This window comes from Rhinoraja longicauda, chromosome 9 (genome assembly GCF_053455715.1).
Source record: "Rhinoraja longicauda isolate Sanriku21f chromosome 9, sRhiLon1.1, whole genome shotgun sequence".
Lineage (NCBI taxonomy): Eukaryota > Metazoa > Chordata > Chondrichthyes > Rajiformes > Arhynchobatidae > Rhinoraja > Rhinoraja longicauda.
The window spans coordinates 6,283,319-6,300,691 of NC_135961.1; the positions used below are offsets into that span (position 1 = coordinate 6,283,319).

Sequence of the window (17,373 nt, forward strand, 5' to 3'; positions counted from 1 at the left end):
CCTAGTGCATCAGTCAATGAAAGGAAGCATGCAGGTACAGCAGGCAGTGAAGAAAGCCAATGGAATGTTGGCCTTCGTAACAAGAGGAGTTGAGTATAGGAGCAAAGAGGTCCTTCTACAGTTGTACCGGGCCCTGGTGAGACCGCACCTGGAGTACTGTGTGCAGTTTTGGTCTCCAAATTTGAGGAAGGATATTCTTGCTATGGAGGGCGTGCAGCGTAGGTTCACTAGGTTAATTCCCGGAATGGCGGGACTGTCGTATGTTGAAAGGCTGGAGCGATTGGGCTTGTATACACTGGAATTTAGAAGGATGAGGGGGGATCTTATTGAAACATATAAGATAATTAGGGGATTGGACACATTAGAGGCAGGAAACATGTTCCCAATGTTGGGGGAGTCCAGAACAAGGGGCCACAGTTTAAGAATAAGGGGTAGGCCATTTAGAACGGAGATGAGGAAGAACTTTTTCAGTCAGAGAGTGGTGAAGGTGTGGAATTCTCTGCCTCAGAAGGCAGTGGAGGCCAGTTCGTTGGATGCTTTCAAGAGAGAGCTGGATAGAGCTCTTAAGGATAGCGGAGTGAGGGGGTATGGGGAGAAGGCAGGAACGGGGTACTGATTGAGAGTGATCAGCCATGATCGCATTGAATGGCGGTGCTGGCTCGAAGGGCTGAATGGCCTACTCCTGCACCTATTGTCTATTGTGTCTATATTCGGTGTAAACCAGCATCTGCAGCTCCTTGTAACCCATTCCTTCTCTCCAGATACTGCCTGTCCCTCCAGCTGAATTACTGCAGCATATTGTGTCTATATTCAATATAAACCAGCATCTGCAGTTCCTTGCAACCCATTCCTTCCCTCCAGAGACGCTGCCTGTCCCTCCAGCTGAATTACTCCAGCATTTTGTGTCTATATTGCTCCTTGCAACACATTCCTTCTCTCCAGAGATGCTGCCTGTCCCTCCAGCTGAATTCCTCCAGCATTTTGTGTCTATATTCGGTGTAAACCAGCATCTGCAGCTCCTTGCAACCCATTCCTTCTCTCCAGATACTGCGTCCCTCCAGCTGAATTACTGCAGCATATTGTGTCTATATTCAATATAAACCAGCATCTGCAGTTCCTTGCAACCCATTCCTTCTCTCCAGAGATGCTGCCTGTCCCTCCAGCTGAATTACTCCAGCATTTTGTGTCTATTTTGCTCCTTGCAATACATTCCTTCTCTCCAGAGATGCTGCCTGTCCCTCCAGCTGAATTACTCCAGCATTTTGTGTCTATATTCGTAAACCAGCATCTGCTTTTCCTTGCAACACATTCCTTCTCTCCAGAGATGCTGCCTGTCCCTCCAGCTGAGTTATCCAGCATTTTGTGTCTATATTCGGTGTAAACCAGCATCTGCAGTTCCTTGCAACACATTCCTTCTCTCCAGAGACGCTGCCTGTCCCTCCAGCTGAATTACTCCAGCATTTTGTGTCTATATTGCTCCTTGCAACACATTCCTTCTCTCCAGAGATGCTGCCTGTCCCTCCAGCTGAATTACTCCAGCATTTTGTGTCTATATTGCTCCTTGCAACACATTCCTTCTCTCCAGAGATGCTGCCTGTCCCTCCAGCTGAATTCCTCCAGCTGAATTACTCCAGCATTTTGTGTCTATATTCGGTGTAAACCAGCATCTGCAGTTCCTTGCAACACATTCCTTCTCTCCAGAGACGCTGCCTGTCCCTCCAGCTGAATTACTCCAGCATTTTGTGTCTATATTGCTCCTTGCAACACATTCCTTCTCTCCAGAGATGCTGCCTGTCCCTCCAGCTGAATTACTCCAGCATTTTGTGTCTATATTGCTCCTTGCAACACATTCCTTCTCTCCAGAGATGCTGCCTGTCCCTCCAGCTGAATTCCTCCAGCTGAATTACTCCAGCATTTTGTGTCTATATTCGGTTCAAACCAGCATCTGCAGTTCCTTGCAACACATTCCTTCTCTCCAGAGACGCTGCCTGTCCCTCCAGCTGAGTTACTCCAGCATTTTGTTTCTATATTGCTCCTTGCAATACATTCCTTCTCTCCAGAGACGCTGCCTGTCCCTCCAGCTGACTTACTCCAGCATTTTGTGTCTTTATTCAGTATAAACCAGCATCTGCAGGGTTTTTTTCTGTTTTATGCCGCACAACCGCCAACAGCTGGGCTATCTCATGCAGGTTTCGCTTGCGTGGGTATTGGTTGCAAAAAGGTTATTTCGATTTTCATGTGGGCAAGTTTGGTGAGATGATCCATGTCCAAGTTGTCGAGTTGTGACTTGAAGAGTGACAAGGTTAGTGCACATCTGGTGGTGTCGGAAAGGATGTTCCACTCTGGGATAGTCCATGGATATAGTGACTGTAACTTGTGGTGTCTTTGCAACCCATTCCTTCTCTCCAGAGATGCTGCCTGCCCCTCCAGCTGAATGACTCCAGCATTTTGTGTCTAAATTCGGTATAAACCAGCATCTGCTTTTCCTTGCAACTCATTCCTTCTCTCCAGAGATGCTGCCTGTCCCTCCAGCTGAGTTACTCCAGCGTTTAGTGTGTGGCTAGACCTAGGCCTAGGGTGCTGTTGCCTAGCAACCGGCGCCTGTCGCCTCCATTCCGGTCCGCTGCTCGGCGAGCACCGTGGGGAGGGGGGACGGTGTTGTGGTGACACCGCTGCCTTCCAGCTACTTCCCGGGTCACCGCCTCTGCTCTGGAGGATTTGAGTTGCAGTTTCATTCTCGTTTTCTCTTCCACTTTGCGGCGAGGGGAGGGGGGGGGGGAGGGAGGGGATTTCAATGGAGAAATTGCGGCGAGTTCTGAGCGGCCAGGATGACGAGGAGCAAGGCCTAACGTCGCAGGTGAGGGCAGCTTTTACAGTCAGTGCCTTGCCTTGCCTTGGGCGGCCCAGGTAGTGGCTGCAGCCTCTCTGGCACCAGGTTACATGAGCACAGGCCGACCTTCACTCCACTACCCACATGAATTATTGCAGAAATTAAAAGGAAGTTCGTGTCGAATTTCGAACTGAAATTGAGAATTTCACACGGATGTATAGAGTTTGACGGGAGTCAACATTAAGTCTCTTCAAAGAAGCCTCATCATGCTTCTCTCTCTCTTTACTCTTATTCTGTTTATTGTCTGCATTTGTGTTGCAGGAAGGAACTGCAGATGCTGGTTTAAACCGAAGATAGGCACGAAAAGCTGGAGTAACTCAGCGGGACAGGCAGCGTCTCTGGAGAGAAGGAATATGTCGATACCTTTTCTCCAGAGTCAGATGCCCACTGAGTTACTCCAGCTTTTTGTGTCTATTGTCTGTATTTAATGCTTCTATTTGTAATCCGTTTCTCCAAGGCGCGTGATTTTCATATTTCTGCCATGAGTTGCACATTATTTGGTGTAAACAACAGGCCTTCGTGCAGGGCCAAGCGTTGCTGTTAGACATGCTGCGTAATTGATGCACTGCTCAGGGGACACATATTGCAAATTGGTATGCTTTATGCTTTTGCCGGGTCTTGCATCTGTGACGGAAAGTGGGCAAACTAACATAAAACATTTGTGGAATATTGAATTTGTAGTTTTTTAAGTATAAGATTCTCATATTAACAGTGTTTTTACATATCTTGCTCAAATGGCTACACACATTTTATGATTGAAAATGTGAGCAATGTGCTTAAAATTTCTGCTGATGCAGATAATTAAATTTAACAAAATTCACTCCACTCAACCTCTAGGTGTAGCTTTTATTCTTCTGTTCGTATAGGATGTAAACATTCAATGTGTTTCTAGATTGCAATGTGTGCAATATGTCGCTTAAGTTTTTGGAAGATTTTTTTTTACTGTCAGTCATTTTGTTGTCATATTTGCAAATATCATCGCAGCGTCATTGATATTTTTTATGGCTGATATAGATTTCTGATGTTGGGAATCAAGGGTTTTGGGGGAAAGGCAGGAAAGTGGACTTGAGGAATGTTAAATTAATCGTCATGATCTAACTGAATGGTGGAGCAGGCTTGAAGGGCTAAATGGCCCACTGCTGTTTACACTACTTATGGTTTTGTTGGTATTTATGGGGTTGACAGATATAAAAGCTATAGTTAGTTGTTGTCTACCATGACAAATATTACAATTTAGTTATTACTTTGTGATTATGTTTATTGTGTTATTTAATACATAATATATGAATTTAATGATATCCACAGCACAAGATTAGATATTGTTCAGCCGGACCTGAACACACTTCTCGGCATGTTCATTGTTGGCAGCAAGATCGGCAGCTGTGCATTGGTTTTCCAGTTGAGGGCATTTCAGCGGGTGTTCCATTGTTTGCGGTTCAATGCCACATTCGCAGGTGACATCGTTGGAGTTGCATCCCCACTTGTTTAGAGACACCTTGCCCCTGCCAACACCCAGTACTCAATCGATTGAAGCATTTCCATTTGGCCCAACTTGCGCCTACATCAGGAGGGAGTTGCTCACTTGCCGTTAGACCCATGGTAGTTGAGGGAGGTGGAGTGGATATTCTGTCACCCCACATGGAGACTTGTGCTTCACTTGTTGTTATGTCAGCCTCAAGAGGAGTCACACGGTTAAGAAAACGTTTCCTCGACTTTAGGCGGCTCGGAAATGGTGTCTGGCCAAACATTGGATGGCGTTCATCTGTTATCTGCCGCTGGCGCTCCTTCATGCTGGCTCCTGCTCCTCCGGAGCCTGGAGGGGCTGTGCCTGCCCGGAGGTAATGGCTGTCAGTACTTGGTGCTTGAGACAACCTGTGACAAGTCTGCAGGAAGCATTGTGGGCTGGGTCCAGCTTCGTGGCATGGGTGGATCTTTCCCATACTGGGCATGCGTACTCAGCAGCAGAATAGCAGAGGGCTAAGGCAGTGGAACGTAGGGTCTGTGGACTCGCACCCCATCTTGTGTTGGTGTGCTTACTAACAACATTGTTGCGTGCGCTCACGTTCGCCTTTGTCTTCTCAATACGGGTCTTGAAGGTAAGATATCGGTCAAGGGTTACACCAAGGTAAACCGGATGCTCACAGTGCTCCAGTGTTGTTCCAGACCAGTTCATCTGAAGTTGTCTCTTGGCTTCTTGGTTTCTCAAGTGGAAGGCACACACCTGTGTCTTAGATGGGTTTGCACGGAGGTGGTTCTCTTCATAACATGGCGTTAGTTGATTGAGAGCATCGGTCAGCCATTCCTCTGCTACTGAAAAATCAGTATCTTGGGCGGCATCAGCAGATGCAAACGTAGAGTCCCATCGCTTCTTGGCTGGTCATTAGTGTAGATGTTGAAGGGTAAGGGAGCAAGCATGCTCCCTTGAGGGAGACCATTCTTCAGCCTATGCCATCTGCTTTGTTTGCCACCCAACTGCACAAAGACCATCCTGTTCTCCAGCATACTCTCAATCAGCTCTGTGAGCTGAATGTCCTTCGTCAGATCCAGGATCTTGCTAAGCAGACATCTGTGGTTGACTACGTCATATGGTGCAAATAGGTCATCAAAGACTACGCCTGTCACCATCCCTTTCTCAAATCCATCTTCAATGGTTTGTGTGAAGTTTGCCTACCTTAACTTTGCGGATGACACTCAAATTTACATTGCCCTCTCTCCAAATGACCACAGTCGCATCGATAGTCTCCATCAATGCATTGAAATGATAAACAGCTGGATGAGACACAATTTTCTCCAGCTAAACAAAGATAAAACCGAGATAATTGTCTTCGGTGCACATGACAAAAGAGCGATAGTCTGTGCTCACCTTGATTCTCTCTTCAGACTAGAAACCAGGTCAGAAATCTTGGTGTAATTCTAGACTCTGATCTAAACTTCAACAGCCACATAAACTCAATAACTAAATCAGCCTACTATCACCTGAAAAACATTGCAAGAGTTAGGGGTTTCATGTCTAAACAAGACCTTGAAAAGTTCATCCACGCATTTATTTCGAATTTGCTTGATTATTGTAATAGTCTTCTGACAGGCCTATCTAAAGGGGCTGTTCACAAGTTGCAGCTCGTCCAAAACACCACTGCTAGAGTCTTAACAAAAGCAAAAAAAATGTGAACACATTACACCAATTCTCACATCTCTACACTGGCTACCAGTCTGTCAGATAATCAAATTCAATTTCCAACTTTAGATAGTTCCTCTGTCCCTCCCTTCCCCTCTTCCTTCCCAGATCTCCCTCTATCTTCCTGTCTCCACCTATATCCTTCCTTTGTCCCGACCCCCTGACATCAGTCTGAAGAAGGGTCTCGACTCGAAACGTCACCCATTCCTTCTCTCCCGAGATGCTGCCTGACCTGCTGAGTTACTCCAGCATTTTGTGAACAAATCGATTTGTACCAGCATCTGCAGTTATTTTCTTATACTCCTAATTGTCTACAAATCACTTAATGGTCTTGGACCAAAATACATATCAGACCTTCTCTCACCTTGCATTCCAGCTAGACCCCTTAGGTCAGCTGGGACCAGTCTATTAAACACTCCAAGAGTAAAAACAAAACGTGGTGAAGCAGCTTTTAGTCACTCTGCTTCGTGCATCTGGAATAAACTCCCCGAAGAGCTCAAACAGGCCCAAACTCCAAATATATTCAAAACTAGGTTTAAAACCTTCATGTTCTGCAGTGTCTATGACTAGCACTTGGATTCTTGCTACTCTTTTTATCTTACTTTTGGTCTATTCTTATTCTTTTTATATCTTACTACTTTTTATCTAATTTTATTACTCTTTCGTTCGCTCATGTGTCAGACGACGTTAGCTCGATGTTGACAGAATTGGTTGCCCGACGCGTCACAGAGTGCATCGTGTCGTCTATTCCGGGGCATCGCCACGAGGAGGCTTCTGTCATGATCCCCCATTACTCTATTAATCTTACTTATAACTATTATTTATTTATCTTATTACTCGTATTTGTATTTTCCTACCTTTTCTCCTTGTTCTGTATTTGTTATGCTCTGTGTAAAGCACTTTGAATTGCCATTGCTGTATGAAATGTGCTATATAAATAAACTTGCCTTGCCTTGAAGTTGAGAACTTGGCTTGTTGTTGACTTTCCAGGGCAGAATCCTGCTTGCTTGGGGATGAGGCGTTCATCTACTGTTGGAGCTATTCTGTTTAGGATCAGGCGTTCAAACAGCTTAGAGGTGTGACTAAGAAGTGAGATCGGCCTGTAGCTCTTTGGGATTGATGGATCTTTCCCTGGTTTTAAAAGAGCTATCACATGTGCTTTCTTCCAGATCTTGGGCAGCTTGTTGGTTGCTGGACAGGGATTGTATAGTGGTAATAACCACCTCCTTGCATCAGGTCTGAGGTATTTGATCTGCTCAGATGCGATGTTATCCAATACAGAATACAGAATACCTTTATTGTCATTCGATACCGAACGAAATTCATTTGCCAGCAGTCACAGAGCAAAAAAAAAAAGAACACAAGACACTCAACCCCAACACAAACATCCATCACAGTGACTCCAAACACCCCCTCACTGTGATGGAAGGCAAAAAAACTTCCTCTCTCTTCCCCCATGCCCCTCCCACGGACAGACAGCTCGACCCCTACCGAGGCGACCGACCGACCCGCACAGGGAGATGGAAGGTCCCGTAAGCCAATTGCCTTTCCTGGTTTAAGACTTGAAATGGTAGTTTCCAGCTCTTCCATGGAAAATGGTGATGTAAACCCCGGGTCTTCGCTATACTTGCTACGGTCTAGCTTGGTCTTTTTTTTGCCTCTTTCCACTTTTACCATTCATGAGCAACTTGATTTGCAGTGTCCTTGGGATGTTGAGGAGCACCTTTAGGGTCACCACAAAGCTTGCGAAGACCAAATAGTTTATTATAATATGGTTGGAACAAGTGATGGATGTTGTCAACAATGTTAACTATAGCCCTAACACAATAATGCCCAGTTTGTTTTTGCTGGGGCCATCAACTACGGCGGCACAGTGGCGCAGCGGTAGAGTTGCTGCCTTACAGCGATGCAGCGCCTGAGACTCGGGTTCGATCCTGACTACGGGCGCCGTCTGTACGGAGTTTGTACGTTCTCCCCGTGACCTGCGTGGGTTTTCTACGGGATCTTCGGTTTCCTCCCACACTCCAAAGACGTACAGGTATGTAGGTTAATTGACTGGGTAAAATGTAAAAATTGTCCCTAGTGTGTGTAGGGTAGTGTTAATGTGGGTGGCGCAGACTCGGTGGGCCGAAGGACCTTGTTCCGCGCTGTATCTCTAAATCTAAAAAAAGACCACAACATACTTTTGATCTAAACATGTAAAATTAGATTTGAACCCAGTGACTAGACTGAGTTTATCTGATTATAACTGCATCTGTTCAGTAAAATGACTTGGTCAAGCCTATCTCAGTGAAAAGTCTGTCATGTTTTCTAAAGAGCTCCTTGCTATTTAAATAGTTACAAACAGTTTATTTTAATTCATTCAGAGAGAGAGTTTAATATTGCCATATGGTACTATCTAATTATTTTTTTTAAATGCCAGGATTTTTATCTCTATTCCTACAATTTGAAAATACTTCATTGGCTATAACAAGGTTGGGGACACCCTGGGAGCTTGAAAGGAAGTGTCTGAGTGCAAGTCTATGTCATGATGCACAGATTTAACCAGAAACACCGGCAATCCATTTCCTCCAGAGATGCTGCCTGGCTCACTGAGATCATCCAGATTACAGTATCTGCGATATCTTATGCCTCTTGGATTATTTTGTTCATTATTTACTTTACTTCATTATGAAGATTATTCTGTGCACTAATTGTTTCTCATATGAATAAAAAAATATTATATCAGCCCTCGTTTTGTTATGTTTGAACCATGTCTTCTTGTTGTAAACAGTAGTTATGCAAGAAAACAGGTTCAAACTGGCATGTTTAATTTTTTTCATTCTGTTTGATCTGTACCATGGTGTGCCTCTGTCCTGCTTTTCTTTTTTTGCACCGCTAATCTTTTCAAACACATCAACCACAAAACTGATTTCTTCCCCCATCCCATCTCTCCAACCTTGCCATCCAACTTTCCTAACTGGAAAATGCCCAGTGGCCTACCAATTGGCTAAATGGCTCGAGTACTTATTTAAATTAATTGAAATGCACATGTTTACATGTTTGTTTGGTGCTCACAATCCACACTAGTTTTAATTTCAGATATTGATTTTAGAAAGGGAAATAACTTGAACACTATCTAAAGCATCATGTTTGTTAAAACATTCCAAGGGGTCTAATCCTACCATAAATAATGAGTTTCAAATTGTTTTAAAATATTTAATATTGGGATGAGAGGATACAACATTGATAGTTTTGGTTCATTTTTATTTGTGTATGCATCCATACAAAATTGAACATATTTTTCATATTTTAGAGTAATACAGTATAGAAACACACCATTTGAATTCATCCATGCCGACCTAAAAGGGTCTCGACCCGAAACGTCACCCATTCCTTCTCTCCCGAGATGCTGCCTGACCTGCTGAGTTACTCCAGCATTTTGTGAATAAATACCTTCGATTTGTACCAGCATCTGCAGTTATTTTCTTATACATGCCTGCCTAAGGTATTTGCTTGTGTTTGGCACATATTCCTGTAAATCTTTCCTGTCCACATACCTGTCCAAATGATTTTTTTCTAAACATTGTAATTGTACCTGTTTCTACCACTGTCTATGGAAAAAGTAAAATAAGGGGGTTTCCAAATACACTTAAGAGAGAAATCAGGTTGACAAAAATGTGGCACGAGATAGCCTTGTTAGATAAAGGAGAATCCAAAGAGATTCTACGAGTATATTAAGGGCGAAATAGTAACTAGGGAGAGAACAAGGTCCCTCGGAGACCCAAATCATCTTGTAGGTGTGGAGCTCCAGGAGATGGGTACGGTGTTATGTGAATATTTCTCATCTGTGTTTGCCATGGAGGAAAACATGAATGATTGGGAACTTGGGGGAAGTAAATATTGACATCTTAAGAGTCTGACTTATAGCAGTGAAGGGCTTAATGGTAGATAAATTCCTGAGACCTGATCAAATGTATCTGAGGACATTGCGGGAAACTAGGGAAGAAAGTGAGAGAGCTCTGGCAAAGAAATTTGTATCATCGATACCCATGGGTAAGGTGCCAGTAGACTGGTGGGTGGCTAAGTTGTGCTTCTATTTAAGAAGTAAAGCCGTGAAACTACGGTCTGGTGAGCCCAATGCCAGTGGTGTGTAAGTTATTGGAAGGTTCTGAGAAACGGGATCTACTGATTCCGTCTGGGATGTCAACATGGCTTTATGCACAATAAATCGTATCTCATGATACCTTGTCAAATGTCCTGCTGAAATCCGTACATACAATGTCTACAGTTCTGTCAACCTTTTTGATCACATCTTCAAAAAATAAAACAGTGCCGAATCAGCCTTTGTCCGTCTAAATGCATGTATATCTTATCTCTTGGAATACTCTCTAGTAACTTCCGGTCCTCATGTCGGTAAAAATAGAGGAGAAATACGCATTGAGGACCTTGCCCATCTCCTGTAGCTCCACACAGAGTTGACTGCTTTGATTCCTGAGAGATCCCATTCTCTCTCTGGTTACCCTATTTCCCCCAATGTGATCATACATTTCCATTTGCTACATTCTGCAAACTAATGTTGAAATATGCTTTAGTGTAGTATTTCACCTACATTTAATTAAATTGATAATTGCAGGCTTTTGTTAAGGTTGAAAATTTGGATTTTCGCAAATCTGAGTCCAATGAAAAGTTGCTGTAATTCAAGAACGGGTTATGTCAAAAGTTGGTACGTTATCTGAAGCTTCTTAATACAAGTTGCACCCCAAGCAGGAAATGGGTTCAACCTCACAAGATCACCATCATCCATAGGGGGTATGGGGAGAAGGCAGGAACGGGGTACTGATTGAGAATGATCAGCCATGATCACATTGAATGGCGGTGCTGGCTCGAAGGGCCGACTGGCACTTTCAGCATCTGCAATGTTTTTATTTTGAAATATATTATGGGTTTTCTAATTTCCCTCTCCCAAAATGAAAAAAGATTGTACAGGGAGGAATCAACAATGAGGACGGAGCTTATAGAATTGTGTAAAAGCTATGCCAGTGACTTAAACTTTTAAACCACTAATTAATCACCAGCACAATTTTCACACATTCATAAGTTCACTTCTGTACTTCCAGTGGTTATTAAAAAAAATACGTCTTCTATCCATGGAATGTGGACAGAGGAATTGATTGATTTCATATTTTTTACTCTCAATCACTGCCAAAGCTCCATAAAGACGCATCACATCCCACTCTCTTCACACGAGTAATTGTCACGTCAATTTGAATTGACAAAGCTCATTCATAACAATCTGCCCAATACACAAATGGCCGGAGACAAAGTGTGTACTTGCACCTGAAAACTGCTGCGATTAATTTTTTGCAGTAACTGTCGTCTTGGAACCATTCCAGGTGATCATCATACAATCGTGTGTATTCTGTATTGGGAAAGAAATGTGCATCAATACAGTGCACTGTGCCAGTTTTCTTGAAATGTGTGCAAGCTGTAATTTCCCTTCTTAATTCAGTGGAAATTCACATGAAAGTGTCTCATAGGGCATTGAACAATACAGAATAGGATCAGGCTCTTCTGCTCACGATGTTTGTGCCGAACATGGTGCCCAGTTGATCTGATCTGCCTGCACATGATCCACAATCCTCCATTCCCTATACTTCCATGTACCTATCCAAAAGCATCTTAAACACCACTATCGCATCTGCCCGCTTTTCAAACGATGAAACCAAAATTCAATTATGAATGTCTTCTTTATTGTACGCTTGTGGAATCGCTGTAATGGATTCCAAAGCACTCTAAAATCCAAGAATGCCATGTAATAGATTTTGAATCAACCGGGGATTGTGTGTAGCAACTGCTATATTAAATAATATTCCCTGAAATAAATCTTTGGCAATAAGTAAATATTAGTTACAGTAGAAATGTGGAACTGCAGGTACCGGTTTGCAGAAAAATCAACACAAAGTGTTAGAGTAATTCAGCGGGTCAGGCAGCATCTTTGGGGAACATGGCTAGGTTATGTTTCTGGTCGGAACCCTTCTTTAGACGGGCAATTTCTTACTATTTTTAGATTTCATAAAAATGTCACAAAAACAAATTGATTGAAAAGAACTTTATTTTTGAAAATCCTGCAGGAAAGATAATCTCCCCCCCCCCCCCCCCCCCCCCCCCGTGATATATAATATGTTTTCTTAAGAACACAGCCATTGTGTTGGAGCAGAAATACATGCTCATGTGTACATTAGAAGATTTAGCATGTGGTAGTTGTTTCTATTAGGTGACTCTTAGGTTTTCAGAAACTGAAAGGTGTAAAAACTTGTCTGATAGCCATTCAGTGTTGTAAGATAGGAGTACTTGCATATCAGTGCAAAATGAGCACCGGTGCAAATGTGGTTATTGAGTCACACAGTGCGGAAATGGGCCCTTCGACCCAACTTGCCCACACACCGACCAGCATTTCCAATCTACACTAGTCCCCACGGCCTATATCCCTCTAAACCTGACCTATCCATGTACCTATCTTAATGTTTCTTAAACGTTGCAATACTACCTGCTTCAGCTGCCTCCTCCGGCAGTTTGTTCCATACACCCAGCACCCTATGTGTGAAAAAGTTACTCCTTGGGTTCCTGTTAAATCTTTCCCCCTCACCTTAAACCTATGATCTCTGATTCTTGATTCCCCTGCTCTGGGTAAGAGCCTCTGATTCTTGATTCCCCTGCTCTGGGTAAGAGCCTCTGTGCATCTACTTGATCAAATCTTCTCATGTTCTGTAAAGAGTTTATTTTGTGAGTCATGTAATGTAAGAAAATAACTGCAGATGCTGGTACAAATCAAAGGTATTCACAAAATGCTGGAGTAACTCATCAGGTCAGGCAGCATCTCAGGAGAGGAATGGGTGACGTTTCGGGTCGAGGCCCTTCTTCAGACTGTCTGGTCAGACAGACAGACTTATTTTGTGAGTCGGTATTTGATGCTGAGACTAAAGATCAACTGGAGATTTTGTTTTTCCAAATTTGCCATGCTAATCGCTTTCAGCTTCATAAAATTCTAAAATGAATTCATGCAGTATGCACTTTCAGATTGTTAATCTGAAGTCGTACAGTACGCACAAAACTTTCAACGACTGGCATGATCTCCAGTATCCTGCCCATCAACCAAGAACCTCATGGTGCAGTAAAATCAACTACCAAAACGATATCACCACTCTCAACCATCGTTGACGTACTTGGATTAGAGGCAAATATTCTTGTGTCCACAGTTTCCAAAAAAGGTCTACCATACATTGTACCTGTCTCTATCTGCGTCTAATATACAAATCTTCCTTCACAAAGAGCCCAGGTGGTAGCATTGTCCATTCTTTGTCTGGTTTACAGAGAAACTCTGGTCCATTGATCCATCTCCTGCTGCTTCAGAAGCGGACTGCTGTTAATCCTCTAGAGGCTTCATCTGCAGGATTTTCCTTGGTATTAACATATTTCCACTGTGATACACTAGTAGCATCCCTTACAAAAGAGATCCTGTTTGCTGCAAATGGTTGAAAGCGTTTGTTTTCATTGTTGATGTACTTCGGCACTGTCATGCTATCAGTCCAGAAGGTGGAATCCTCCAGCTCAAGCTGCAGTTCTTTTTGCAGCATTATGTCAATTCTGACAGCTAAGACTGCGGCTGTAAGCTCCATTCTGGGAATCGTCATTTGCTTCAATGGTGCCACTCTGGCCTTTCCCATTAAGAATGCAACATGTACTTCATTGTTTTCATTTTCCAGTCTCAGATATGAAACAGTACCGTAACCACTTTCACTTGCATCAGAAAAGTGATGCAGCTGTGCATATTTGATTTGACCAAAGTTTGTAGGCCTCATACACTTTTCCACTCTGAACTCCGAGATCTTGTCGAGATCTGCTAACCACTCTGTCCATCGCTGAGAGAAGATTTGCGTTATACTCTCATCCCATCCAAGTTTCTTCTTACTGAGATCCTGCAAAATTAACTTGGCTGGTAGTGTAAATGGTGCAAGAAATCCCAAACGGTCATAAACAGAACCAATCACAGATATGATGCCCCGTCTTGTACATGGTCACTCCTGAATCGAGATTCTGAACTTGAATACATCTGTTTCAACGCACCAATGCAATCCCAGTGCTCTCTCCATAGGCAGATTGTCTTTGTCCAAATCCAACTCCCGGGTCTCCTCGGCTCTGTTATCTAGTGGAATGGTTTCCAATACAGCACGGCTGTTGCTGATCCATTTCGATAGCATGAATCCTCCCCTGTTGCAGAGGGAAGTCAGATGTTTTACCATTTGGATTGCTTGTTTTTAAGGTTTCCGGCACTTGCATTTTTTATTTTAAAGATTATGTATGTTTGTTTATCAATAGATGAAGAATTTATCTATTCTTTAAAAATCAGATAAAGAATAGTGACGATAGTGCACAATGTTCTTAAAGTCACTTTCTATTGTGGTTATATTCATGTGACAGCCATAACAATGATTCATTTAAAAGCTGAATATGTGATTGTAATTAGTTTATTGACCTATAAATATGAGATTTTATTGCAGCAAATTGCTTAGTGAGTTCCGGTTTGAATAAAAGTGATAAGAACCGGTCGATATTCCATTAAATCGTATCATCAAGAAATGTCTGTAAAAGTTCAAGCAGTAGTCTTTGACTCCAGCACCATAGCACAGATGTACTATGGTTGTAACTCCATTACAAACTGCTCCTGAACAGCCAGGTTACAAGCCTGCATGCCAACTCATTAGTCTGGAAGATCAACACTGCTTTGCTATCACCTGCAATATGTAAAGCCTGACTATGCTCATTAATTATATTTTCTTCTGGTGCTTCCTTTATGACTTATTAGGTGAAAGCACTTCATAGTAGAATACTGACCAGAACATACAAACTCTGATTCCTCGAAGGATGAGAGGGGATCTTATAGAAATATATACAATTCTTAAGGGATTGGACAGCCTAGACGCAGGAAAAATGTTCCCGATATCGGGGGAGTCCGGAACCATGTCACAGTTTAAGAATAAGGGGTAGGACTGAGATGAGGAAAAACCTTTTCACTCAGAGAGTTGTGATTCTGTGGAATTCTCTGCCACAGAAGGCAGTTGAGGCCAATTCACTGAATGTTTTCAAGAGAGAGTTCGATATAGCTCTTGGGGCTAACAGAATCAAAGGATGTGGGAGAAAGCAAAAATGGGGTACTGATTTTGGATGATCATTTATGATCATATTGAATGACAGTGCTGGCTCGAAGGGCAGAATGGCCTCCTGCACCTATTTTCTATGTTTCTAAGGTGGACACAAAATGCTGAACTCAGCGGGTCAGGCAGCATCTCGGGAGAGAAGGAATGGGTGACATTTCGGGTCGAGACCCTTCTAATGTCCATTTTAACTGAAGCACCACAATATGTCTTGAATACTACAGGTAAGCGAGAAGCAAATAGTGTGACGTGATCTCTCGGTTAAATCCGCACAGATCTGCATGCTTATAAACCCATAACCAGGCTGTTCATGAGATAGAGATCAGGAGAACAGTAAACATGTTACATGTTACCGCAGCGGTAGAGTTGCTGCTTTACAGCGAATGCAGCGCCGGAGACTCAGGTTCAATCCTGACTACGGGTGCTGCACTGTAAGGAGTTTGTACGTTCTCCCCGTGACCTGCGTGGGTTTTCTCCGAGATCTTCGGTTTCCTCCCACACTCCAAAGACGTACAGGTATGTAGGTTAATTGGCTGGGTAAAATGTAAAAATTGTCCCTAGTGGGTGTAGGATAGTGTTAATGTACGGGGATCACTGGGCGGCACGGACTTGGAGGGCCGAAAAGGCCTGTTTCCGGCTGTATATATATGATGATATGATATGATATGTGTTATGTTGCTGGAGTCCAACCTAAATGTATGCAGATTTCCTAGTTTTCTGGCTGGAAAATCTGCCAGCAGAACCCACACCACTTTAATCTGGTGTAAGTACGTTCTTTGAAATGAAAAGAAGGAAATAGCCGTTCAGAGAAAGGAAGAGTTTTTAATAAATTAACTAAAGGAGTTTAAATGTTTTAATGGTTTCAATAGTTTAAAGAATGTATGTCTAGTCTTTTAATTTTTTTTCATATCTTAGTTTTTAACATTTTCTGAATGATTTTGTATGTTTTTGGCTGTCAAAGACATCCATAAATAATCATAACAGTGACAACCTTCACAGCCGATGAGTTTGAGATTGGATACTCAATAACTTAGACTCCTAGCAGAAAACTACATCCTGGAGTATATTAGAAGAAACAGCATTATTCTGGCCCATGCATTCAACAATCTCAATATAATGGAAGATTGGTTTCTAACAACTTCTGTTCTCACTGCAATTTAGTTATGAGTATGGAGTGAATTGAAGCTTGGTGTGAATCTAAGTTTGCAGGCATTAGTGTTTAGGCTTTTGTAAAGAATGGCAGTGACATGATTAAAATGCTAAAGAACAGCTAAGCTTGGAGGATTCTTAAGAAAGAACTAATACAGTCAGAATTGAAAGGAGAAAATGGGGAGAAATTTTGTGAACATTTTTTTGAAGATGATGATCTCATCCAATTTGTAGTGAATGTTGTGTATTATAATTTCGAACACTTTATACATGAGATTCTCAAAGAAATTTCTTTGTGCAGCCACTTTAAATTTACTGAAATGAGCAAAATTTCTGCCTATAAAGCTGATTTTGCTGTAAGCTAAAATCGCAATTTTGCTGCTTCCAAGGAAAAATTAATGTTTGTGAATAATAAAGAATGAATGAAAAACCACTGTAAATTTATTTCTTTCATGCTGCTTAAGGATAAATCCATGGATCTGATGTGGTAAGTAAGGCTACCTATTATGGGCCTCCCTATGCTTTGACTGTTACAAAAAACTGTGAAATTCTGTTTCGTGTAAGTGTAATACTTAAATATCACCGTATTTGTAGTGTACAGTGAGAAATGTCAAGCATGCTATAAGTTTCCTAAAATGAATTAAAAAGAAAGGCATAGCAGAGTTTCCTTCCAGAAGGCAGAAGAGCAATGGACTGGATAAGAGCAAATATATACAGAACATTCCTGTATATATTTGCTCTTATCCAGTCCATTGCTCAAAACAAGGATTTAAGCATCATAATATTCAATTTAAAAATCGTGTGGTAAAGTCCCCTCATGCATTTTTAAATTGAATATTATGATGCTTAAATCCTTGCTGCTTCTGAAAGGACAGATGTTATATCTATCAGAACCCTCTGAAGTATGTTTTAATTGATTACAGTTCTACCAGAAGCAATTATCACAATCCCTTAGGAGTTCTGGA

General features: G+C 42.3%; 1 protein-coding gene across 1 annotated transcript in view; it reads left to right on the top strand.

Annotated features, from left to right (window-relative positions):
• Positions 1-2,741: 2,741 nt before the first annotated feature.
• Positions 2,742-17,373, top strand: part of sft2d1 (SFT2 domain containing 1) — a 49,052-nt gene continuing 34,420 nt past the window's right edge. The window contains exon 1 of the mRNA XM_078404718.1: positions 2,742-2,857. Coding sequence (XP_078260844.1) covers positions 2,795-2,857 — 63 coding nt within the window. The 5' untranslated portion in view covers positions 2,742-2,794. The remainder of the gene's footprint in view (positions 2,858-17,373) is intronic.